The 26,104-nt window shown below is 35.6% G+C and overlaps 1 protein-coding gene across 2 annotated transcripts; it reads left to right on the top strand.

The window, feature by feature from the left end:
- The first annotated feature begins 7,801 nt into the window (after positions 1-7,801).
- On the top strand, positions 7,802-25,756 carry LOC129871427 (la-related protein 6B-like). Of its 2 annotated transcripts, none has more exons than XM_055946336.1 (10): positions 7,802-8,323; positions 22,680-22,761; positions 22,866-22,960; positions 23,116-23,187; positions 23,349-23,428; positions 23,528-23,627; positions 23,919-24,005; positions 24,094-24,162; positions 24,661-24,807; positions 24,999-25,756. In XM_055946336.1, the coding sequence occupies exons 1-10, from the start codon at positions 7,946-7,948 to the stop codon at positions 25,335-25,337; spliced, it is 1,449 nt and encodes a 482-aa protein (XP_055802311.1). In that variant the 5' UTR covers positions 7,802-7,945; the 3' UTR covers positions 25,338-25,756. The 2 variants fall into 2 exon arrangements, with proteins under 2 accessions (XP_055802311.1, XP_055802312.1); XM_055946337.1 differs by having other exon boundaries at positions 7,803-8,323; positions 23,958-24,005.
- The last annotated feature ends 348 nt before the right edge of the window (positions 25,757-26,104 follow it).

Genomic DNA, 26,104 nt, shown 5'->3' with positions numbered 1-26,104 from the left:
TAAATATAAATCTAAACACCAAAATCTATAAATAATGTAGCACTTATACTGAAATTCAAAATTGTTACCTTATAATCGACATGTTAATGATTACATATATAGTTGTATCTTTCCTCTTACCAAACAAATTCATCAGATACAATTGCAACTCAAGAGGATATTGCATTGACTATGTACTATGTTTTAACTCATATTGATAAAGGTACATCATGTTTTTATCTTTTTGAATTGTCATGTTGTTTGATTTTTTGGATATAATGTCATGTCATTGCATGTTCTTCATACTCAGTACAATTTATACATCTTTTGGCTATATTGTTTTATAATATAGGTCACAACGTTCCCACTCATGCCCACTATTAGTACACGATTCTCATTGACGTTAATTGCTTGGTGAGTCCTCATGGTTTGAGAGCATGGCTACTTTATGAATTCCTTATGTCTTGACATCATTCAATTTAAGTTTTGTTTTGAGCTAGGGCTTGTCCTATGCCACATTTATGATAGTAGAGGCTATGTCAAACTTAGTATATTTTTTAAAATTTTCAGATGTTATATTCAAATTTCTCCCTTATGTTGAGTTTTCTATTTTGAGACTTACATTTTGTCACCCATATTACTTGCTTATGTTGTCTCATTTTAGTGTCATGCTTATTCTAAGAGGATTGTTTATGATTTTTTGTGATTCTATTCGCCGTGCCACATTTAGGGTATAGCTTGAGTTATCACAAACTTGTTATCAGAGCATATGGTTCAAGTGTCCTAGGTTGTCTTACAAGTCGCGTTGAGTAGAGTCTTTTTCATCTGTGTGAAGCTTGCCACATATATGAATAGGAGGCTAAGGGATGTTTCAGAAAATTCACTCTTTTCATCACTCTTAAATCGTGCAATAGAGTTAAACTCTATAAGGTTTCCTTCTAACTCATGTCATACAAACTTCAGAATATGTCTTCTCAAGAAGAGAGCAGTCCCAAGTATGATCATTATGGTAACCTTTTCACACCGATTAATCTGTCTTTTATTGCTAATATATCTAATGTAGAGTTCTATGATGCCATCCAACTATTGGCTCGAGCTATGACCACTCAATTGAATCGACAAGTGGTAGTCCCTACAAATTCTAGTTGTAAGATGAGAAAAATAGAGAAAGAGGACCATTTTGGGGTATAATATCTCTAACCTCAGAAGATTTATCAGGGGGAAACATCTGGCTCTTATTCTAGGAAGGGTGATGAAAAGGAAAAATCCTACTTCTTGGTCATCAAATGTGGAAGGAACTACCCGGGAGATTGTTTAGTCGGTTCTGATGCATGTTTTGGTTGTGGTAAGACAGGTCATAAGGTGAGATATTTCCCTTTTCTAGCTAGCAAGGGTGGAGATTGTCAAATTCAGATTCAGACTACTTCTTTAAGACGTCCGGATCAATAGGGTATTTCATTTGGTTTGGGTGACCAACATCATAATAGGATTTATGCTTGTCATACTCGACAGGATCCGAAGGATTCCCCTAATGTGGTTATCGGTATGTTACGAGTCTTTTAGTTGGATATTTATGCCTTGATTAGATCTAGAAGCTATGTTTATTGTATTTCATGACTCCCTATGTTGCTTTGAAGGTGATGCCTCAGTATCCTAATCTCTTTTCCTCCATCTCAGTTTTAGTGTGAGGTATTAGTTCCTCATGTTTACTTTTTTGGATTCATGCATCTGAGTTATTCTCATCCTTTCATATACTTGCATGTTTATGAAATTAACGTCAAGTATTTTTATGATATTTTCACATTTCCAGCCACTTACACAACATATAATACACTTCATACCAACACATAACCTCCAAATTGAAAGTAAAGACCTTACCTTACCCGAAATTGGCCAAAACTCGCCAAAACTATCAACACATGAATTCTGGACAGCCTACTGTCTTGTATTGTTGCTTAGTTTCGAAGGGGTAATTGAGGGAAACAGGATTTATGGCCTCCATTAAAGTTATAGACATGTATCTTAGGGTCGCATGTAATTTCAAATCACCCCTACAACAATATTTTACAAAATAATATGTCCAAAATACCAACAGCAGTCCGTGTAGGATTTCCAAAACAAAATCTGGGCAGCACCTCCCCTATACTTCATCACCCTTTTTCGAGCAGATAAAAGCAAAACTGGATTTTAGAGGCTAAATGAAAGTTATAGACCTATGAAATAGATTTCCAAAATATCTTGAATCACTTGAAATGAAGCTTTACACAAGGAGTTATACTAGTATTACTAACAGCAGTCCTATTTAAAAAACGAGTTTGTTAACAAGAATAAAAACCTCCTCATTGCCCCAATAATAAATTTTATGTTGTTAAACACCGTTGCTTAACTTAAGAATACCTTAGACACTTAACTTATGGAATGAAATCAGAGGACTTACCTATTCTTGGCAAAATTTGTGGCTGCCTCTAGCCTTCTCTCTAGTTTGTCTAAGTTTTCCAAAGTGAAAGGATGAAGAAATGAAACATTTTCAACATATTACACATGTATATATCCCTCCTTTAGAAGGTGACACGTGGAATCCCCCTAGGGGTGACATGTGGCAGCCTCCTAGGGTGCCATCTCATTCATACCTCCAACCCAAAGCTGCCACATGGCAGCGTGGGGTCCACCCCAAGTAGGTGAGTCACCTACTTGCTTCAAGTAGGTACGTCGTCTCCTTATTTGTCTTCCATGGTTTTGTAATCTCGTCTCACTTTAAAAGCCTATGTATTTCTTGCTACTTAAGCTCGATGTGTACTCAAGTAGCTTAGTTATATAAGACATCCAAGCTGGTAGCTTACGCAAGCAAGTTGAGTTCCACGTTTGTTAGTTGGCCTCCAACTCCTTTCAAATACTTATAACTCTATTTCCAACCTTCATTATCACGGGGCATCACATCCTTCCTTCCTTAGAGTTATTTGGTAACTTGATAGATAATAGGGATCACATGGCAATTTTTAAGAATCTTAAGAATACGTCTCAAGGTACAAAAGTACGGGATATAACAGTGTCAACTCAATATATGCATATACCTCAAGTGGAAAGAAAAAGAGAAGTTGAAAGTAGTGATTATCATAAAAAGGGAGAAATAAGGTGGAAGGCAAAACCAAAAATGTGAGCGAATGTTTGAAAGGAAAAATGGAAGCATTAGGGAGACATCTTAATCACTTGACCAAATGATACCTTACCTAAGCTAAACCCGCAAGTCCTTGGGGATTTCGAGTCTTATCAATATATATTAGTGGAGATCTACATACAAGGCAAGCCTATGGGTCAAGATGTGTATACTTGAATTCATTTTTGAGAGTGAGTATTTTTGCATGATCTATAATCCCTTGAAATTATATTCTTAATTGTTTGTGGGATTCTCTCTTATGTGAGTGACATTACATCCTTCATATGAATAATGATGTTTTGATTTCAATTGAGTTTCATGAATGTGATAAGTTCGTGTGAATCTTTAGGCAAACTAAGAAGGTTGATGTCAATGACTTGATGCTCTGAGATTGTGCTTGAATGGAAAAGTGTCCTAAAATGATGCTTTAAAATGATTCGCTAACCTTTGCCTAACGGATAGTGGTAGAACCAATAGTGAATGTTGCTTGTTTTAGAACCATTTTGTTTTGAGTCTTTTGTTTTTGTTTGTTATTAAGTCAAGTATAAAGGGCAAAGGGCAGCCCGGTGCACTAAAGCTCTCGCTATGTGCAGGGTCCGGGGAAGGGTCCGACCACAATGGTCTATTGTACGCAGCCTTACCTTGCATTTCTGCCATAGGCTGTTTTCACGCTTGAATCAGTGACCCCCTAGTCACATGGCAGCAACTTTACCAGTTACTCCAAGGCTCCCCTTCTATTAAGTCAAGCATGTGATTGTGAAAATCCTATCTTGGGTGCAACTTAGCTTGAATCCTATGCTTAGTGAGTATTTTTCTTAAGGATAAGTAATAGTTCAAATTTGGGGGTTTGATAAGTTGGTATTTTACCGACTCATTGAACTCAAATTCATGAATTATTGTTATATTTTAATGTTAATTGAAGAGGTTTTAGGACTTAGTTCTCTTATAAGCAGGCATTTCTTAAAAAAACAAGTTTAAAGATTTTGGAGCTAAAAAAAACTGAAGTACACCGATGAAGGAATTGGCGCCTCGTGGAACCTGATAGGTGTCTCGACGGCTAAATGCCGGCTAGACTAGAGCTAGCTATCTCAGTACCTGTGCTACAACTGGCGCAGTACAATGGATGATTGGCAGTTCTCCTACCCCAGCACAGCAACTCCGGAAACATTGAAGGTTGAAGCGAGGTAGAGACTGGCGTCTTACAATAACGGATCGGTGTTTCGTCGTTCCAATGCAAGTCTCAACATGGAAGAAGATGAGCCAAAAAACACAATTATGGAAATTATTGCTACCTTTAAAAAGTTTCAAGGACCAAAATGTGGATTTTTGTAATTATGTACCATTATTTTCATTATCCATTTTACCAATTGTAGAGAGTAGAGAGAAGATTCTAGAGAGATAGAACTTTTATAGCCATAGTGAAGAACTCTTAGTTTGTAGACAAAAAAACTGCAATTTTGTATCATCCAAAGCTTGGATTCAGATTTTGTTCATCATTTTAGCTTGGAGTGAAGATTTTCTTTATGAGTATTGTCTTTGTTCCTTATTTTATGAGTAGCTAAATCCTTAGCTAGGAGCGTTTGGTCTAGATAGGGCTGTCAAAACCTCAAATGGGTTTTGATTAATCTTCTCTAAAATTGATTGTATGAAATGAATCTATTGTTGTCTTGAAGTTTTAATCCAAAAAATCAGTGGTTGCAAACATTGTTTGAGATCTCTAACTCATTTTGACTTGGAAATGCAAAATGGATTGGGTAAGACTCAACACTGAGGACTTGTTGAAATTACTCTATGGGATTGAGACAGAGATAGGATAATCCGAGTTATTTCTTATTTAATGATATGAGCTAGGGATAGTCCATCTACTCAAGCAATGTTTGGTGTTTTGTTTGAAAGGTCTTGGTATTCGAAAGAAATCGAGGGACATAAGTTTGATAGTTCGGGAGAATATCAAAACATAGCCTACACCAAATGCTATTCATATACCAATCTCGTTTGTTGAGATTAATTTTAGCCTATTCAAGTTGAAGTTCCAATCGCTATGCACACATCCCTAGTCCTTTTCAATCTTGGTAAACAAAGTTGTCATAATTTTGTATTTTTAGTACTTGATAGTGATAAATTGTAGTTGTTAGCTAACCCCCCCCCCCCACACACTTATATATATATATATATATATATATATATATATATATATATATATATTTGTTGAGAACTATAATTGTTAATTTGTTTTAATTGTTAAATTAATTGAAGAAGAGTTCCATTTGTCAGTTCTTATGGTTCGATCCTGACCTCATAAGTTGGGTATTGTTTTGCAAGTGACCATCTATGTATGTGTTTTTTGAGAACTATAATTGCTAATTTGTTTGAATTGTTAAATTAATTGCAGAAGAGTCTCATTTGTCAATTCTTGTGGTTCGACCCCAATCTCATAAATTGGGTATTATTTTGCAGATGACCTTCTATGCTCTAAGTACGAGACATAGTTGAGTTTTCATCAGTGACTAGTCATTATATTAAGTAGCTAATTATTAAAATAATATTTAAATTCTTATTAGTAGATCCTTCTTCATTTCTACTTACCAAATTATGAACTCGCTTCTATATCGTTCCAGTGATTTTCCTTAATATCACTAAGCAACCTTCTTTACCCTAATAATCATTAGTACAACATTACTCATGAATCACATGCATAGACAGAGTACATACATACTTACTCTATTGATTTTCAAGTTTGTTCGATTCTTTACAATCCTACATTCTTCCCAGACAAATCCTTTGCTTTACTATTTCGATATTAATTTATACAGTCAAGATACATACAAATCATAACAATAACAATAATATTGGATTGATGCTATTTTTAAAGTAGACACTCAAATTTTTATGCTTGTAGGCCTAAACATGTTATCCCTTTCAATTCTGTGACGTAGAATATATCACTAATCAAGTCTAAGGAGAAAGTAAACCATAACCTACCTTGATTGAGCCACTATCCAAATCCCTTATGCAACTTTGTTTTCTATTCTGTACTCCAATGGCTTGGTGAAGAATTCAGAGGAAGACTTGAAGTTGATTTGCAAGGAGTATCTCCTCTCTCCTGAGCTCTTTTCTCTCAAGCTATGTAAAACAACTTTACTGTTTCGCGGGGATTCACTATGGTGAAGGGCCTTCTTCATTATGACGAAGGGCCTTCACTATAGCAATCTTTGCTATGATGAGACTTCTTTCCTATGGCGAAGACCATTGACTAGCCAACTTTGACTTGGAATGTCAATGAAAAAATTAATATTCTCAAAAAGTTTAAATTACTCAATTTTATCGCAACTTTTTAAGTAACAATAGAACAGATCGTTACACATCTACTTAATATACTAGGATCTTAAGTCTTTAAGCTTAAATACAATCTCATTTTCTCTAGTTTAGATAGATTCATTGACCTCGAGTTAGTCATGCACTAATTCGAGATATAGAGTGTTATAAAAATACCCCTTGGATCCAAAGTTGAGGGAGAGAGTGAGGGGAGGAGAGCAAAAATATGAGAGATAGAAAGAGGGAGAGAGCGAGAGAAAATGGATGAGAGAAATTATGTAATTATTTTAAAATATAAGAGACTTAGAGCCTGATATGATTTACTTTTCATTTTTGACTTATAAGTCAAAAGTCATAAGTTAGAATTTCTAACGTGACTTTTGGCTTATTTTTAATATATTAGCTTAAATTAAGTGTTTGTAAACACTTTTTAACTTACCCAAGCACTCCAAAAGTGTTTAAAAATTATTTTAGCTTGAAAACATTGAAATTAAGTTAATCTAAACAGACTCTGGTTAGATATGATAGAGAGTAGGGGTGTCAATGGTACGGTTTGAGCGGTTATTTTATTAAATTTATACCATATTATTTTTTTTGGTTATTTTATTTTTATAATTAAAATTAGACTTTTTAAAACCGTCCATCATCTCAGTTTCTCTTCAGTATCAGTACACTTCTGTTAATCTTTCGTATTTTCTAAAAATAAATATGAAAGTTAGAACACACTACAATGTATACTTGGTATGACTTTGACAAAAATTTCTAGATATTTTTATTTTTTAAAAGATGATGAATCAAGAAAACGAGAAATAGAGATTCATTTCAAAAAATATTTAATAACTTGTAGCTTGTTATCCAAGATCATTGGAATGCCTTGTAGTTTACTAGTTACTACTAGAGAGTTGAGATGTTAGAACTAATTTAGTTTCAATCGAAGTAGTATAAGAAGTTTTAGTGTTACGGCTTTGAGTGTTAATTATGTCAACACTTGTAGTCACTTCCATTATTTCGGGTCTAAAGCAAAAAAATTAATGTTTTGTTATTTTTAAACTTGATATATATAAAATATATTTTACACATATATAATTTCGGTATAGTTCGGTTAATTTTTACAAAATAAAAAATCTACCCAATTATTTGATACGATTATAAATTTATATAAAAATCATCAATTTTATTAAAATAAACCTAAAAATCAATTTGATAGATATTTACCTAATTAGGTGATTTTTGAATTATTTATGGTTTAACCCATGGGGTCTTAGGATTAAAAAAAGGCGTGAGATGATTGGTCGCAAAGGGTAAAGCGGTAGAATGAAAATGGCGGTATAAATCAGTAAAGGAGCAGACCATCGAAATATCCTCTCCACTGTCTTTTTTTCTTTTCTTTTTTCTATTCTCTTCTTCTTCAACTTCAGTTTCTATCCTGTGGACCACTATAATAATAATAATCAAAATAACCGGATTAAGAACAACTTGAGTACTTGAAAACCCTAGATGGCTCTGGACGAATCTTCAGCTTCTGTAGATTCTCACAGTTCACCCTCTGCATCTCTCACCAGCAATCTCGACCCTCCAATTGAATCCTCCTCTTCTAATACAAGCAAGCTTAACGCTCAGGCTCCTGCTTTCCTTCCTAGAACCTCTCCTGGACGCGTCTATGCTGCTCCCCTACATCAGATCACAACTCATCTCCCTCTACAAAATCACTTCCTTTACGCCCCTCAATTACCACTACAGTCTCCTCCATCACCTTACTATGCCAGTGTTGCTCGACGATTTGTTGATCAAGAGGTTACTGCTGCTGCTGATGTCGATGATTTAGCTAAGAATGGAGGGTTAACTGAAGAAGCTGCTCAGAAAATCGTTAATCAGGTATTTAAAAAGGTTTGATTTGTATGTTTTAGTGCTTGTAAAAGTTGCATATGTAACACGACATGATTGGAAGCACATCTATTTTATTTTCATACTAGTGAATTTGTTCCATCATAAAACATATTAGCAGGCTAATAATGAATTTTGATGCTAATTTGCTAATATCTTGAATAGCTAATTCAAGCAAATTTAGCAGGCTAACAATCAATTTAGATGTTAGTCTTGAATAATTCCGACATTATTAATAGTAGGGTTAAATGTTAGAATTTCATTTTTTTTCTTTAACCAAACCTTAGCTCCAGCATCAATTTCAATTAACTTTGGAATAAAATAAAAAATCCTAAATCTTAAATTGATCTGTACATAAGATCTCACTAAGAATGGAGAGTTAAAAACTTAACTAGTGACAAAACAAAAATAATTAATTAAGTTGGAGCACATATTCCTTCACATCTAGACTAATAGCTTTACTTTTTTCAACAACAACAACCCAGTGGAATCCCACAAGTAGGGTCCGGGGAGGATAGGATGTACACAGACCTTACCACTACCTCACGGAGATAGAGAGGCTATTTTCGAAACACCCTCGGCTCGAAAGTCACAGTTCCAAGTATGAGAGAAAATAATAATATATATAGCATAAAATAAAAAATAAAAAATGATAAATAAAAATAAATAAATAAAATAGCATTACTTTTTTCAGTGTTGATAAATTCTTCGACCGAAAATTGGAGATGGCATTGATAGATAAATTAAGAAGTTTCAAACAAACTATTGTATTCACTGTTTTACAAATTCAGCTTTTGATCTATAGATATTAAATATAAAAAGGAGAAAATATAAAGAAAGAAGGAAATTTTGAAAATTTCAGTACTAACATGGTGCACAGGTTTCCTTTTTTTTATGTTGATCTCGTATATGTCTTAACTATTAGTTACTCTTCCCTGTCTTAATTAATTACTCCACATTGACAACAATTTTCACACGTCTCTCAATAAATTTACACGTGATAATGCTATGGAAATTTACTCGAGCACCTTTATTTTCCTAAGTCAATTCGTTTCATTTGAACCTTATACTTCACGAAGAGGTACACAAGCTAATGAAAGCTTACAATGCTTAATCATAAAAGGAAAATGAAAAGAGAAAACTAATGTTCCAACTTCAATTTACTTTCACTGTTTACCAAGAAAAATATTTTTCAAATTATGCCATTGCTTGGATAGAAATCTACCGGAAAAATCATCCACATAACCATCACTTTTCACAAACCAGGAGATAGAAGATTCTAGAAAACATATATAGAATGATGCATACCTTTACCATTTATAGAAATATGAAGGTTGTTTTGACAACCTACAGAATATATTTGTACAAACATTTTGTAGCTATCATCAATATGTTCTTAAAATTAGTTTTAATATCTATTTTTTGGCAAAATATGAACTTATAAACTTATTAAGCAACATAAGACAGTTAAATACTACCACTTTTGCTTCTTGAAACTCTATTCTCACCAGATCCAAACCATAAATCGTGAATATAAGATAGATAGATGCCAAAATACAGAATAAGCAATCGCCCATTGAATAGGATACAGTTGAGTATTTCCATTAGTATTGCTTTTAAGAGATTCAGCAACCAAAAAAAATCTCGGGAGACACACGCTCTTTTTTTTAATTTGCTGACCATCTTGTATCAGTGATTAATGTTGATCACAGATAATTTCTAGTTTTCAGCTTTAGCAGCATCTCCAAATCAACTAATTTTCTTCACACCATGAATTTTTATAAGCCATGTTCTTTCTAGTTCTCTTCATTTGTTTCGTTGATTTTCTTCATTCTCACAAGAAGCAACATCTAAATAGTAAATGGTGAATACCTTAACTGTTGAGAAGTTACAAAAGCCATTGAGTGTGCAGTTATTTAAGATTTAATGAGGTAACTTTTGGACTTTTCAACTGAAAACTTCTCAAATTACAATATCTACCCATAAAAGAGCACCAAGTTGGAAAAATGAAGATTAGAAAGCAAAAAAAGGAGATAAAAGATAAATATGATTTCTACTCATGACAGATGCCACATCACTTTACTATTGCCCTCCTTAATATCACTAGTCTATAGGCAAATACAAGTGTAGCCCCACCGGTATTAAAAAGTGTCCCGCTCTTAAGTAAAGTCTTTTTAGGTTTTGAGTTATAAATAAGTGATGAATGTTAATCATATTTAGTTAACTCAATGAAGGAAGAAACCATACCCCCAAAACAGTCATCCGATGTCTATTGGAATTTCATATATATGGGTTATGTATTTGCTTGAGGAGCCCTGACATAGTGGCACAATGTATTGACTTGTATTCACATTATTCGCAATAACATTTCTACCCATTTGTCACCTTTAGAGTTCTTTGAGGAAACACGTGAAAAGATCAGTTTGAATGTCGCAAACTTACACATTTTCAAATTATCAAAAAGATTGAGCAATTGGCTCTGCACATACATAAATGTCCGCTTCTTTCCTTACAGTCAAGTGGCTTTTACTCCCAAGAAGTAGGAATTGGGGTTAATGGTATTGTCCATCAATAATCCATACAAGACCTTAATTGTGTATGTTAGAATAGGAATAAGAATTTACAATCCTACTCAGAATCCTACTTAGAATAGGAATAAGAATAGGAATAGAAGTAGAAATAGAAATAGTAAATAGTATCCTACTTGGTAAAAGATTGTATTATAGTGTCTATAAATAGGGTCTCTGTGTAATAATGTACATAAACAATTCAATAATAGTTTTCTCCTATATTTCTCAGATGGTATTGGAGCTTCTATGATTTTGGTAGAAAATCAGAAAAACTTCTGCTGCCGACGGGCGGCTATAACCCATATATGCCGCCTTTTGGCTATTGATTATATTAACAAAAGTAGAGCTAATGATATATACATGAACCTTATATTCGGGGAAAGAAAACTCAGTCAGATAGGTCACCGTGTGTCAATTTTCAGTGACTTTCTAGGTTTTTTTGTGTCAACCCTATATCTATCAGTGTTTATATAGCATCATGCCATCTTTTTGGTGATTACTTTCTTATATCTAATTTGTGTAGCACCGTGTCATCTTTCCGGTGACTACTTTTCATATGTAGCATAGTGTCATCTTTTTGGTGACTATTTTTTCATATTTAATTTGTGTAGTATCGTGCCATCTTTCCAATGACTACTTTTTCATATCTGATTTGCGCAGGACCGTGCATCTCTCCGGACTACTACTCATATTTAATTTGTGTAATACCGTGAAGTTTTTCGAACTACTTTCTCATATTTGAGTTGCATAGCACCGTGCTATATTTTTGGTGACTTTTCAGGTTTGATTTGCGTAGAGTCGTGCCATCATTCCGACCCTACCCATATAATTTTATTTCCCATATTGTGATCACTTTAAGCTATCAAATCTAATAATCCAGTGCATGAGCATGTTCTGACCAATTTTACAGTGACTTTCTTATTTAAGATCTACTTATCTCTTGATTTTGAGACGATTTATATATTTTATATCAGATTTCGAGCACTTTTCAGCGAGCATTGCATTGTTTCTGATAGATCTGAGTTTTTTTGCGGTGTTTTCTTTATGTTTCAGATTACTTTTGCCAAAAAGAAAAAGGATATACTCAAATATTTGGTCTTGATTAGAGTGATGTTTTCTCTCTCATGGCTAAAATAACATATGTTCCCTTTTCTATCTATAGTTGTCGTTCTCCATTGACCTTTTAATCAGTTGGACATTAAGAATGTTTTTCTCTCCGAGTATCTCGAGGAAGAAGTCTATATGGAGCAACCACCTAATTTTGTTGCTCAGGGGGAGTTTGGTAGCCTTGTGTATTAATTGTGTAAGTCATTCTATGGTCTGAAATAGTCTTCTCAAACTTGGTTTGGGAAGTTCAGGAATTTTATCACTCTGGTTTTTATTGATATTATGCATCCAATCCAGTATTTCAATAGAAGACCAACCACATTGAGATTGACTGCATTATACATCAAATCTAGTATTTCATGAGAAGACTAAGCACATTGAGATTGATTGTCAATTTTGTGAAGTCAAGTGATCAGCTTGCAGATATCTTCGCCAAGTCTCTCACCGGCCCTAGTATTAATTACATTTGTAACAAGCTAAGTGTATATGATTTGTATGTACCAACTTGAGGGGGATGTTAAAATAGGAATAGGAATTTACAATCCTACTTAGAATAGGAATAAGAATAGGAATAGTAGTAGGAATAGAAATAGTAAATAATATCTTACTTGGTAAAGGATTGTATTGTAGTGTCTATAAATATGGTCTCTGTGTAATAATGTAGACAAACAATCAAATAATATTTTTCTTCTATATTTCTCACAGTGTATTAGGTTGAAAGAATAAATATTACCGAATAAAGTGATGCGGTAAAAGTAGTTAAAGAGATGCTGGATATTCAGTACATATAGATAATAATCTTATATATTTATTTTGCTATATAGTTAGTGACATGTGTAACTAAAAGAGAGACTTTCTCCTGATCATTTATCTTGTGAGAAAAATATTATTGAATAGTGTAATTATATTATTAAATAGAAACCTTATTTATAAACACTATAATACAATCCTTTTATCAAGTAGGATACTATTTACTATTTCTATTCCTACTACTATCCCTATCCCTATTCCTATTCCTATTCTAACACTCCTCTCAAGCTAGTGCAGCAACAACAACCAAGTGGAATCCCACAAGTGGGGTCTAGGGAGGGTAAGATGTACGGAGACCTTACCACTACCTCAAGCTAGTGCATACAAGTCATATGTACCTAGCTTGTTATAAATGTAATTAATATGAGAACCGATGAGGGGCTTGGTGATATATTTGTAAGTTGACCACTCGACTTCACGAAATTGACAATCAGTCTCAATGTGCTTAGTCTTCTCATTAATACTGGATTCGATGTATAATGCCAATCAATCTCAATGTGCTTGGTATTCTCATGAAAGACTGAATTTGATATATAATGTCGATAAAACACAGAGTGATAAATTTCTGAATTGCAATATTGAACTTTCCAAACCAAGCTTGAGAAGACTATTTTAGACCATATAGTGACTTATATAATTGACATAGAAGGCTACCAGACTCCACCTGCGCAACAAAATCAGGTGATTGCTCTAGATAATATTCTTCCTCGAGATCATCATGAAGAAAAATATTCTTAATGTCCAACTGATTAAAAGGTCAATGGAGAATGACAACCATAGATAGAAAAAAGGGACATGCTATTTTAGCCACGAAAGAGAAAACATCACTCTAATCCAACTCAAATATCCAAGTATATCCTTTTTTGGCAAAAGTAATCTGAAACAGAAAAACACTACAGAAAAACTCAGATATGTCGGAAACAATGCAATGCTCATTGGAAATTGCTCGAAATCTGATATAAAATATATGGATCATCTCGAATCAAGAGATGAGTAGATCTTAAACAAGAAAGGCACTGTAAAACTGGTTGGAAAATACTCATGTGCTGGATTATTAGATTTGATGGCCGAAAGTGATCACAATTTTAGATATAAAATTATATGGGTAGGGTCGGAATGATGACATGATCCTACTGAGAAAGAGAATTATATGGATAGGGTTGGATTGACGGCACAACCCTACTGAATAAGAGAATTATATGGATAGGGTCAGAATGATGGCATGACCTTACGTAATCAGATTTGAGGAGTCACCGGAAAGACGCATGAAACTATGCAAATCAAATCTGAGGAGTCACCGAAAAGACACACGGTGCTATGAAACTTAGATACGAGAAATTAGTTCGAAAAAATACACAATACTACGCATATTAAATATGAGAAGTAGTACGAGGAGATGCATGCTCCTAAGAAAATCAGATATGATAAAGTAGTCACCAGAAAGATGGCACGGTGCTACAAAAATTAAGTATGCAAAAGTAGTCACCAGAAAGATGGCACGATGCTATACAAATTAGATATAAGAAAGTAGTCACCAGAAAGATTGCACGGTGTTACACAAACTAAATATGAAAAAGTAGTCACCGAAAAGATGGCACGATGCCACACAAGTTAAATATAAGAAAGTAGTCATCGAAAAGATGACACGGCGCCACACAAACATTGATGGATATGGGGTTGACTCAAAATAGCCCTAGAAAGTCACCAGAAATTAACGCACGGTGATCTGTCTGAATGAGTTTTCTTTCCCTGAATGTGGGGTTCATGTATATATCATTGATCCTACTTTTGTTAACATAACCAATGGCCAGACGGGCGGCATATATGGGTCATAGCCACCCGCCAGCAGCGAAAGTTTTTTTTTATTCTACCAAGATCGTAGAAGCTCTAATACCATGTGAGAAATATAAGAAAAAAATATTATTGAATAGTGTATCTATATTATTACACAGAGATCCTATTTATAGACACTATAATACAAATCCTTTACCAAGTAGGATACTATTTACTATTTCTATTCCTATTCTAAGTAGGATTGTGTATAACTATTCCTATTTTATCATATTTAAAGTGATAGACTCTACTAATTTTTATCTTTGAATTGATTTTAATATCCAAATTCTCAATTAAGAATGAGACACGGTAATTGTTTGATTATAAGTCACTATAAATTTATTTTTACATTTTGAAAAATTACTTGTCAAACATAAGCTTATTCTAACCTAAGTGGCTTTATCTCTGTAAAATACATAAATTAATTGTGTAAAAGTTAAAAGCATTCATGTGTATTCAGGGTATTTTTAAAAAAATGGAACTGCTAAGTCATTTTGTTTGTGATTGTAAATTACTAATGAAGAATATTACCTCATTGAAATTATCTTATTTCAATGAACACATACCGTTTTGGCTTAAATAAATCATAAAAGGTTTATATACTTTCCATATATAAGAAGTCTCAATCAAACTTCACATTTGAATGGAATATTTAATTAATCACTGATCAAATTGCTGCCCATTCTTCCATTATTATTTTTTTGTTTCATTTGTTATAAACAATTAAAACAGACTTTAAAGTACCAACAAATTTTCCTGGTCTAATTGGTCGTCGTTACAGAATTTTCATGGTAATCATGAACTTTTTTATGCACTAAATCAAACATTTAATTGGTTGAATATAGAAATACCACAAGTTGTCAAATAATGCCTCAAACATTTTATGTAATTGCATGTATATTCCATATATTTCCGACTACTTTTTGGTGCCAGCAACAAGGTCCAAGAAGGTCTAAATTATCCATGTTTTTCATACTGATTCTTTAATTCTGTTCATTTCCAAATTATCGATGTTTTTCATGTTGATTCTCTAATTCTATTCCTTTTTAGATCCATTATATGTGAATCAGATTCTAGTCATATATTAGTCTTGAGGGAAGAAAACTCATGTCCTTATCCCCTTAGTTGGCTTACATTTCTGAAGGCACCTTACCCTATTGCAACTTTTTACATTTTGTTTAATTATATATCAGTTAAGAAATGCATGCAATTTAGTGCTATCAAAAGGAAAAGAGCAAAAAATCTCTAAGGTCCTTTGGTGTTTTAAGCACAAAAAACAAATAAAGTGTGGTCTTTATTGAAAAAAGGCACAAATAGATAAAAATTACAAATATGTATGTGTAGTCCAAGATTAATAATCACAAGCATGAATATTATATATGGAAAGAAATTGATTTTTTTTAAAGATAAAGTGAAATATCAATTGTTTAGTGACACATCTTCAGGATTACGCTCATTGGCAAGGAAAAATCTGCCTTAGAGCCTTGATGGAGTCATTGAAACGTCCATAAAGCGAAACAAAGCACTCAATATGTTTTGCATCTCGCTTCAGGGTTTAAGAGCGTTTTTGATAATACTGATGCAATTTAATTACAGGAGAAACACTTGCTCAACTTAATCAATTCACTTCTGAGAAATAACATCACTCATCCATCTCTTCAATTGGATAGCGTTGACATCGAGCTATCTCCGCCTAACCATCTATATAACATACCCGAATTAAAAAGAGAGACAATAAGTATCAAAAGCCTTTATCAAACCTAGAAGAGTGGAAGAGGCATAATTAAGACATCATGATTCTTCCTTTCCTGCCTACTTGTCTTATCTTTAGAACTACTCATAAAAATAAGGAGACCTTGAAAATATGCTTCATCTTCACACCCTATTTATCTAGTTGCAATCTTTACGTTTGTCAGATTTCTTTTTAATGCATCATTAAATGTTGAATGAAGAATGACCATTCATATACAGTATTGGTTCTTATTGAACTACCTTTTCCAATTCCTTAGATTCTCCGTATTCTGAACATAGTGAATTATTGGTTAATCAATGCAGTGTTGTATGAAAGGATAATACATTTTAAAGGGTATAAATGCGCGTCAACATTATAAGGTTATTTTGGTGAATTAACTTTTTGTCCCCACTTTTAGTATGATATTCCAGTTGAGCTTTTAGTTTAGTACCTTTAATTTGAAGACAACTATACAAGTTGGAGGCAAAAAAGTCTTACATTCATCTGTTTGATGCTGAAATGCCGCCATCAATACATGATCTGTTCTTTCATGAGTGCCCTTTCTATCTTATTTATATGTAATAGAACTTGATTGGAATTGCCTGCAGAAGAAGGTATGCCGTGCAAAGGCTTTGAATATTTTTGCAGAATCAACCTACTTGATTCGCTTTTCACTTGTAATATCTATGCCCATAATTGATATATCTTTATCTCACTTTTTTGGTAATGAAAAAAAGTGGAGAGATATGTTTTAAGTAATTCTAGGATGGGTTGGCCAGAATTCTCTTTAACTGTTGCTGTTCGTTTAGACTTTTGTGTGAGTGCATAAACAAGGAATCAAAAGTTTGAAGATTATTTATGTGAAAAATGATTTGTCCACATTCTCTGAAAAATTTGAAGTGATAATGCCAGCTGGTTTATAAGGGTTAAGATTCACCTTTTTGAAATGCCAACACTATTATGTGATAAGGATTATGTGCCTTGGTTTGATGTCCATATATAACACGCTTGTTTCCAGATCTTTCAGACTAGCACTAGTTCTTCTTCCTCCCTAGCTCCACTCCTTGTATATCAATATGATATACTTTTATACAGTTCCTATTAATACGGCAACAGATGAAGCCTCACTAGTCCCAAACATGCTATTTTCAGAATGATGAGGATTTGTTACTTAAGGGGCTCCCTAAATTGTGAAGCCTCCCATGATCTTCTGCTAGTCTTTTGTGAACCTTAACGATGTTCCTGCAAATGTTGTTCATGTACTCATTTGTAGAAACACATCTTTAGGGATTTTTTAAAGCGATTTACCAAGGCCTGTAGGTACCAGATGTCTCCAGTATTACTTTTTGGTTGTAACCATGGTGTGTCTGGGATAATTTGAACGCACCTCGACTAGTTCTTCGAGGTACCTAGTACCTCCTACCAACACAAGTATCAGGTAACTTTGTCCACCAAATCTTGGACAAATGGGAAGAAATCATCTATTGTTTTTGCCTCCACTACCTCTCTAGTATTACTTCTTAAACTTCTGAGTGGAAATTATTTGAATTATAGACTTACAGAGAAGTCCATAGGGTTGTGGAACATAGGGTCATTTACAGGGAAGTCCATAGAGCTAGTGAAGAGTCTTAACAGGAGAAAGATTAATATAACTTGTGTTCAGGAGACTAGATGGGTAGGTTCCAAAGATCGGGATGTGGACGGATCTAAATTGTGGTACTCAGAAGGCTCAAGAGATAGGGATGGAGTAGGTACTCTAGTCGACACGGATCTTAGTGAGTGTGTGGTGGGGATAAAGATGATCAGTGATAGGATGATGTTTATTAAGATAGTTATAGGCAGGCTTATCGTGAACGTTGTTAGTGCGTATGCACCCCATGAGGGCCTGGATGAAGAAGTCAAAAGGCACTTTTGGGAGGATTTGGATGAGGTAGTGAGGTATACCGAGTACCGAAAATATTTTCATTGGTGGAGTTTTCAATGGTCATATCGGTACAACTTCCAATGATTTTGATGATGTCCATGGAGGCTTTGGTTTTGGGGAAAGGAATGGCGGCGGGGTATCTCTCTTGGAGTTTTCTTAATCTTTTGAGTGGGTTATTGCTAACTCGTGTTTTCTGAAGAGGGATAATCTGTTGGTTACCTTTAGTAGCACGGTAGCTAGGACTCAGATTGACTAGTTACTCCTCCAAAAGGGTGATAGAGGCTTTTGTAAGGATTGCAAGGTTATTTCGAGTGAAAATATTACTACCCAACATAAGCTTTTGGTGATGGACTTGGAGATTAAGAGGGATAGGAGAAAGAAGACTCTTTATGACCGATCGAGGATTAGATGGGGGGAATAACTCCCGCCCTTTCTCGGGAGAGATTGGTTTAGGGGCTTGGAGTAGTAGCGGGGATGTGAACAACACGTGGGACATGAATGCTGGTTGCATTAGAAAAGCAACTACCGAGGTTCTAGGGGTATCGAGAGGAATCTTCGGTGGTCGTCAAGGAGATTGGTGGTGGAATGGAGAAGTACAAGGCAAAGTGAAGCTAAGAAGGTTGCCTATACAGAGTGGTTGGAGTGCGTGAATGAGGAGGAGAGGAGTAGGCTTAAAGATATTTATAAGAAGGTGAAGACAGAAGCAAAGTCCGCGGTCACCAGTGCTAAGGCGACAACCTTTGAACGCTTATATGTCGAGTTAGGGGAAAAAGATGGGGATAAGAGATTGTATAGGCTCACTAAAGTGAGAGAGAGAAAAGCCCGCTGCCTGGATCTAATAAAGTTCATCAAGGACGAGGAAGGTGAAATGTTAGTGGATGAGACCTCTATCAAGCAAAGGTCGCAGGCTTACTTCCACAAATTCTTAAATGAAAGAGGAGACAGAGACATCATACTCGGTAATTTGGCGTACTCTCGTAGTCTTCTAGACTTTGGGTATTGCAGGTGTTTTAAGGTTGAGGAGGTTAGACGTGCTATTAGCAGGATGAAGAGGGGGAGAGCGACTCCATTGTACAAAAACAAGGGTGATATTCAAAACTGTAATAATTACAGGGGTAGGGTATCAAATTGCTAAGCCATACCATGAATATTTGGGAGAGAGTGGTGGAGATGAGGGTGAGGAGAGGAGTGTCAATCTCAGAGAATCAGTTCGAATTCATGCTAGGGCGGTCGACTACAAAAGCAATACATCTTATGCGGACATTGGTGGAGAAATTTAGAGAAAGAAAAAGGGATCTCCATATGGTGTTTATTGACCTTGAAAAAGCTTATGACAAAGTTCTGAGGGATATTCTCTGGAGGTGCCTGGAGCCTAAAGGTGTTCCGATGGTGTATATTAGGGAAATAAAGGACATGTATGCTGGAGCCAAGACTCGGGTTAGGACAGTGGGAGGTGACTCAAGAGAATTTTCCTGTTGAGATGGGACTACATCAGGGATCTGTGCTGAGTCCTTTTCTTTTTGCCTTGGTGATGAATGAGTTGACACGGTTTATTCAGGAGGAGGTTCCATGGTGTATGATTTTTGTAGACGGCATAGTTTTGATTGATGAGACTCGGGACAAAGTTAATGATAGGTTGGAGGTTTGGAGACAAACTCTAGAGTCCAAAGGGTTCAGATTGAGCAGGACCAAAACAAAATACTTGGAGTGCAAATTTAGTGTTGAGATGGATGAAGAGGACATGGAAGTGAGGCTTGACACTCAACCTATACCCTAGACAAAAAGCTTTAAATATCTTGGATCCATCATCCAGAGTAGTGGAGACATCAATGATGATGTCACACATCGTATTGGGGTAGCATGGATGAAATGGAGGCTTGCCTCTAGAGTCTTGTGTGATAAGAAAGTACCACCTAAATTTAGAGGTAATTTCTACAGAATAGTCGTTAGACCGGCGTTGTTATATGAAGCGGAGTACTGGCCAGTAAAGAACTCTCATGTTCAAAAGATGCATGTTGCGGATATAAGGATGCTGAGATGGATGTGTGGACACTCTAAGAGTGATAAGATTAGGAATGAGGTTATTCGGGAGAAGGTGAGAGTGACCTCTGTGACAGACAAGATGAGAAAAGCGAGACTGAGATGGTTTGGGCATGTGCAGAGGAGGGGTGTCGACGCCCCAGTTAGGAGGTGCGAGAGGTTGGATTTGGGGGTTATGTAGAGGAGTAGGGGTAGACCGAAAAAGTATTGGGAAGAGGTGATTAGACAATATATGGCGCTACTCCATATCACCGAGGACATGACCTTAGATAGAAAGGAGTGGAAGTCGCGGATTAGGGTAGAAGGCTAGTAGAAATAGAATGGTGTCTTTCCATGTGTCTGTCTAGAGAGGTCGTAGGTCTAGGCGTGCCTTTATAGATGTGTTGTTATCGCCTTTGTTTATCATATTACTTTGATATCGTTATGGTTCTTGTGTTGTAAAATTTGCATAGCTTTTCGTTTTATTGCCATTATGTTATATATATTCATTAGGCTATATATATTGTTTTTCTCTCTTACTTGGGACTGTGACTTTTGAGCCGAGGTTCTTTCGGAACCAGCCTCTCTATCTCCATGAGGTAGTGGTAAGGTCTGCGTACATCCTACTCTCCCCAGACCCCACTTGTGGGATTTCACTAGGTATGTTGTTTTTGTTGTACTTAGTTTGTATTATTTATTATTCAGGAACAAGAGTGCAGGGAAACAAACTATTTCTTTAGTGTTGTTCTGTGTCCCTCTCTTTCTTGCTGGACTTCACAACTGAAGAAATTTACGACATTTAATGGGTACAATTTATCTGGGTTACCATTTAATCAAAATAAGTTATATGGGTTCCTACCTATCAAAACAAATGTATTTCTGGGTTCTGTTCCTGTTTGAGTTTAGCCTGAAAACATGTGTAACAGGAAATGTTGGGTGTTTTTCACAGTTTAAGTGCTCTCAAATCTGGAACCTTGTCCATTTTTTTTAAAAAAAAATTCTCTGGAGTCTGGTGAGCTTCTGAATCACATCTTTGCATGCCTGTGTCAGGTGTACCTTGTAGTGCTGGTTTTCATCTGGCTAATTATTATTACGATAACCCCCTTCCGCCCACCCAACCAAAAAGAAGAAAGTTTATGGTTACCCCTCTCATTTTTGTTTTTGGTTAAGGATAGTTATACCCCTCATATCCTACCACATTTCCTTACCAGCCACTTCTGTGAATTATTTTCCTTCTCATCACCTTTGCCTTTGAGAATGGGATATGCAATTAGCCTTTAGAATAGAACCATCTTTTGTTATCTTTTTGGTGCTGACTTACTTTTGTATATGATGCAAACCTAATTATAGATCTGCTCAGTGCCTTGCACATATGTAATGCTCCATTGGCACTTTCTTAGTGATGTTTCTCAATCAAAAAAATGATTACCCTTCTCAAAAAGAATTTCCTCCTCTTATAACCCTTAAAGAGGTCAATAGTAGTATTTGATATTTTCAGGGACCTGGGTATTTTGGTGTTGGTCGGTTGATGTTTGCCGTGATAATGAACACGGGAAATTCATCATCAATAATGTATGGGAAATGGATTGTGGCATGTCATTAGTGAGTCTCTGAATCTTTCACCAATGAATATAAGTCTACTTAGTGAAGCCAGAACTTTGTACAACAACAAATGTATCCTTCATTTCCAGACAAGTTGGGATTAGTTATATAAATACTAATTGACCATGTTTTCAATTCAAATTTATCTCAGGCCAGCATTATGCAAAATAAAAATATAAAGAGGTGGCCCATTATCCCCGAGTTTTGATGTCTACTGTTGGTCCTAAGGGTTGCCCCAAACAGATTTGTCAGTCATAAAAAAGATTCTCTATATGTTCTACTGGCAAAGAATCTCTAATAGGGCTAAAAGACTCCTAGAAAGAATAGACCTAATAAGCATATTAGCATGACTAAAATATATTCCCAACTAATTGGTATCGCCTATCTAAATTTTTTTCTTCTATTGAGCCCTATCCAACGCTAATTATGCATTCAAGTCGGAGCTATGTAATGAAACTAAATACTGTGCCTCTAATTTACTTCATCACATACTATACCTCTGTCACATCTGTTGATATAAGAGGAAGTTCTGATGTCTGACAAGAAGTATTCACTGGAAAGAATAAAAACATGTCTTGATGAGTTTTTTCTGGAAGTTCTTGATGTCTGACAAGAAGTATTGGAGTATATACTTGCAGCTTTTCAAATTTGTTTGGGATAAGCCGCTGGAAGCTTGACAAATTTGTTTGGGATAAAGTTCTATTTTCTTTGTGGACTCAGCTAATTCAGGTGCATTCTTATTCTCTACAGGTGGAGTTCTATTTCAGCGATCTTAATTTGGCAACAACTGAAAATTTGATAAGGCATATGATCAAGGATCCCGAGGGGTATGGTGAGTGTTCTCATTCCCTGCTTGACTAATCATGTTTTAATTGATAATTTGAAGTTGTTATTTTTTCATGGTCTTGCTTGTTTATACTTTATGCTTTGCTATAGTACCAATATCAGTGGTTGCATCATTCAAGAAGATTAAAGCTCTAATAGGAAGTCATGCCCAGCTTGCCGAAGTTCTACGCAGCTCAATAAATCTTGTGAGTTTTCTTCGTCTCCTCGCTGTCCTCAGATCTCTCTCTCCACCCTTGAAAGAGAATCACTCTTTGTGCTTCCCTTGTGCAAAATCTTGCAACCATTTTCATCTTGCAAATATTCTTTCTGATATTTTGTTGTTTGACTTTTCTGTGTTTAGGTAGTTAGTGAAGATGGAAAGAAAGTTAAACGGCAAAATCCTCTGACCGAAGCTGCCTTAGAAGAGTTGCAAGTATGTTTAATTCCTATAGCAATAATGGTTTACAACAAGAATAATTTATGAGTGCGTGAAGCATTTCATTTTTTCATCTACTGGTTCATCTTTTCGGTTTGTAGGCTTTGTTCTTTTAATGTCTGGTTATCATTTGATCCATTGTGTGTTTTCTTTTTTAGTCTCGCATAGTGGTTGCTGAGAATTTGCCTGAGGACCACTGCCACCAGAACCTCATGAAGATTTTTTCAGCAGTTGGAAGGTACACTGGTTTGCTGTAGTTGTATACAGAATAGTCTGAGAAATCTGCTAAGAGAAAATATCCAGCCTTTTTAAGACTCTGCATAATGAATTGTGCCAGGGTAAAAATGATACGCACCTGCCACCCTCAGCCTTCAAATGGTGGGGCTTCTTCAGCATCTAGATCAGCAAAATCAGACAGCACGTTGTATAGTAACAAGGTAAGCATCAGACGATTTGATATGTCAATAACTAAATTATGCACAAGTAGGACATTTTGAAATTGCTTTCGGAATTAGAGTAAGAAACAATGGTAATGAGTTGCTGAAGTTCTTACTTGGGAGCTAAATTTGAATAATGTACACTGCTAATGCAAAGTAACTTACTATATCCAAAAAAGAAATGCAAAGTAACTTGAGTAGAAAGTGGAAAATTTGCTACCGCTACCCCAAAAAAAAAACATCTTCAGAAGAAACACCATTTTCTGTCTATATTGGTACTTTGTGATGCAGTTGCTCGTTACTAGATCTGAATTAAACAGCTCAATGCAGTTGCACGCATTTGTGGAGTACGACGCTGTTGAATTTGCTGAGAAGGCGGTAAGTGATTTCTAGTGTGTTTTCTAAAGTTACTCCTTGGTGATCTCTATCTCTGACATCATTTTCACTATGCAACCTGATTTTACAGGTTCTTGAGCTAAATGACGTGGATAACTGGCGAAATGGTCTAAAAGTCCATCTGTTGCTTAGACGCGCAGTGAGTCCTGATTATTCTGCTCCCTGTTGATAAAATTTGAAACTATGTCCTAAAAGCGGCCTAGTTTCTAACTTACTCATTTAGCGAAAAGAAGAACGGACATTAGTGAATAATAAGATCAGTTTTAACTTTTATATCAAAATTACTGATATATGAAAGATCATTCTCCGATATTCTCGGCATTCAGGTTGCGCTCGTCCATTATTTGAATTCTAAGTAAGCTTCAGTTTTCCGTATTCTTGAGTTTATAGGGCTTGACTCCTCCATTCTGATAAGGTTACAGGGCTAGACTCCACACTTTCCATGAGGGTACAAGATTTAGTTTCTGAATAGATGCATTTAGGATAACTGAAGAGTTCCCTGACTCGGGAAAAGATAGAACGTCTAGCTCCACTTATAGGCAGGTTCAAAGAGAGATTTTCCTTTAGCATAAAAGCATGTTGGTATTCTGCAATTTTGATCTGCTAGGTACTTACACATTTTGATTGAATTGTACAGGCCAAATCTGGTCAAGCCCGAGTGAAGAAGCTTGGTCATGAAAGTGATCTGAACTTCAAAGAAGATGATGAAAATGCATTAGAACTCAATGAGAAACATGATGGAGACTCCTCCCACCATGTTGACGTGCAGTCCAATGACGTTGCAGTAAGTGATGTTGCCATTTTTTTAATTAACCAGGAGATATTTCTTTTTTTTTTTTTGGGGGGGGGGGGGATCTGCACCAGATAAATTCTACTGAGACGGGTCTTCTAAAAGATACCACACTTCTTTCAGGATGTAGTGAATGATTATTCAGTTTAATTCATTATGGCTTCATTTAAATGTCACTTGGACAGGAGGAGCATGGCCACGTTGGGAAGAAGAAAGGGCACAATCGCGGTCGGGGTAAGGTACAGAGACCAGGACCAGGACAGACGAGAGGTCGGGGACGTGAAACCCCCCAGTTTCGACAAAGCAATCGTGGAGGGCGTACAGGGGGTTCTGTAATGAAAATGAATACTGGAAGTAGTGTGGCTAGTGCCCCCTCGAGTACTAGTGGTGTTAATGTAGCAGGCCTGCCTGCAGTAGTTTCTGACCAGTCAGCTGGCAAGCAATCTTATGTGCCTCGCATGCCAGATGGCACTAAGGGATTCTCCATGGGTCGAGGAAAACCAGTTGCTGTTAGAACTGAGTGATGATGTTCTAGTTTCATGGAAAGGGTCTCTGTTCAAGCAAACATTTCCCAAGTATAGAGGGGGCAATGTTTCTTCTTTCTTTGCGGTATTGATGGCAGGGTTTTGAAGACTGCCATCGATCCAGTTAAGATGATACATGGATTGATTTAGCAGCAAGAGTCAAAACTCGAAGAAGTTCTGTTTGTTGTTAAACCAAAGAGCCTGTGCTGTGATTTAGTTTTGGAACACTGAACCTGAGATTAACATAAAACAATACAAAATTGGTTAAAGATTATCTCTGTCTGAGTGTTTGTCTAACATGATGTTGGTTGGATAATATACTGTGAATAAACAGATGGAACTCTCAATTTTATGTTTTTAGGTAAAACGGTTTTGTAATTTTTCAATATAATGCAATGGAAAACGGATATATGCCCCTTCCAGGATGCCCTCAGTATAGTACACAGAAGGTGAAAGGAAGCTTTTATAAAGCTTTGATGATAAACCTAAATCGCTCCATTCCTCCTTTCATATGTGAAACAAAAAAACATTTTCTTCCCTATTTTGACTCTGGCAATAATTGAAGCTCGAGCATCTTGAAGTGGAGTCGTAAATTGGCTTTTGCATGTATTGCTTCCGTCACACAAATAATAATTCGATGTTAAAATTTATCTCCGTCTCAATTTATGTAAAGATGTTTGACTAGGAATGGAGTCGACGAAAGGAAAGAAGATTTTTAAAACTTGTAATTTAAAATAAGCCATAAGTGTTTATGTGGTTATAAATTT

The sequence above is a fragment of the Solanum dulcamara genome, chromosome 10 (assembly GCF_947179165.1).
Source record: "Solanum dulcamara chromosome 10, daSolDulc1.2, whole genome shotgun sequence".
In the NCBI taxonomy this organism is placed as follows: domain Eukaryota; kingdom Viridiplantae; phylum Streptophyta; class Magnoliopsida; order Solanales; family Solanaceae; genus Solanum; species Solanum dulcamara.
The sequence above is the reverse complement of the archived record's forward strand: the minus strand, read 5'-3'. Positions and strand labels throughout refer to the sequence as shown.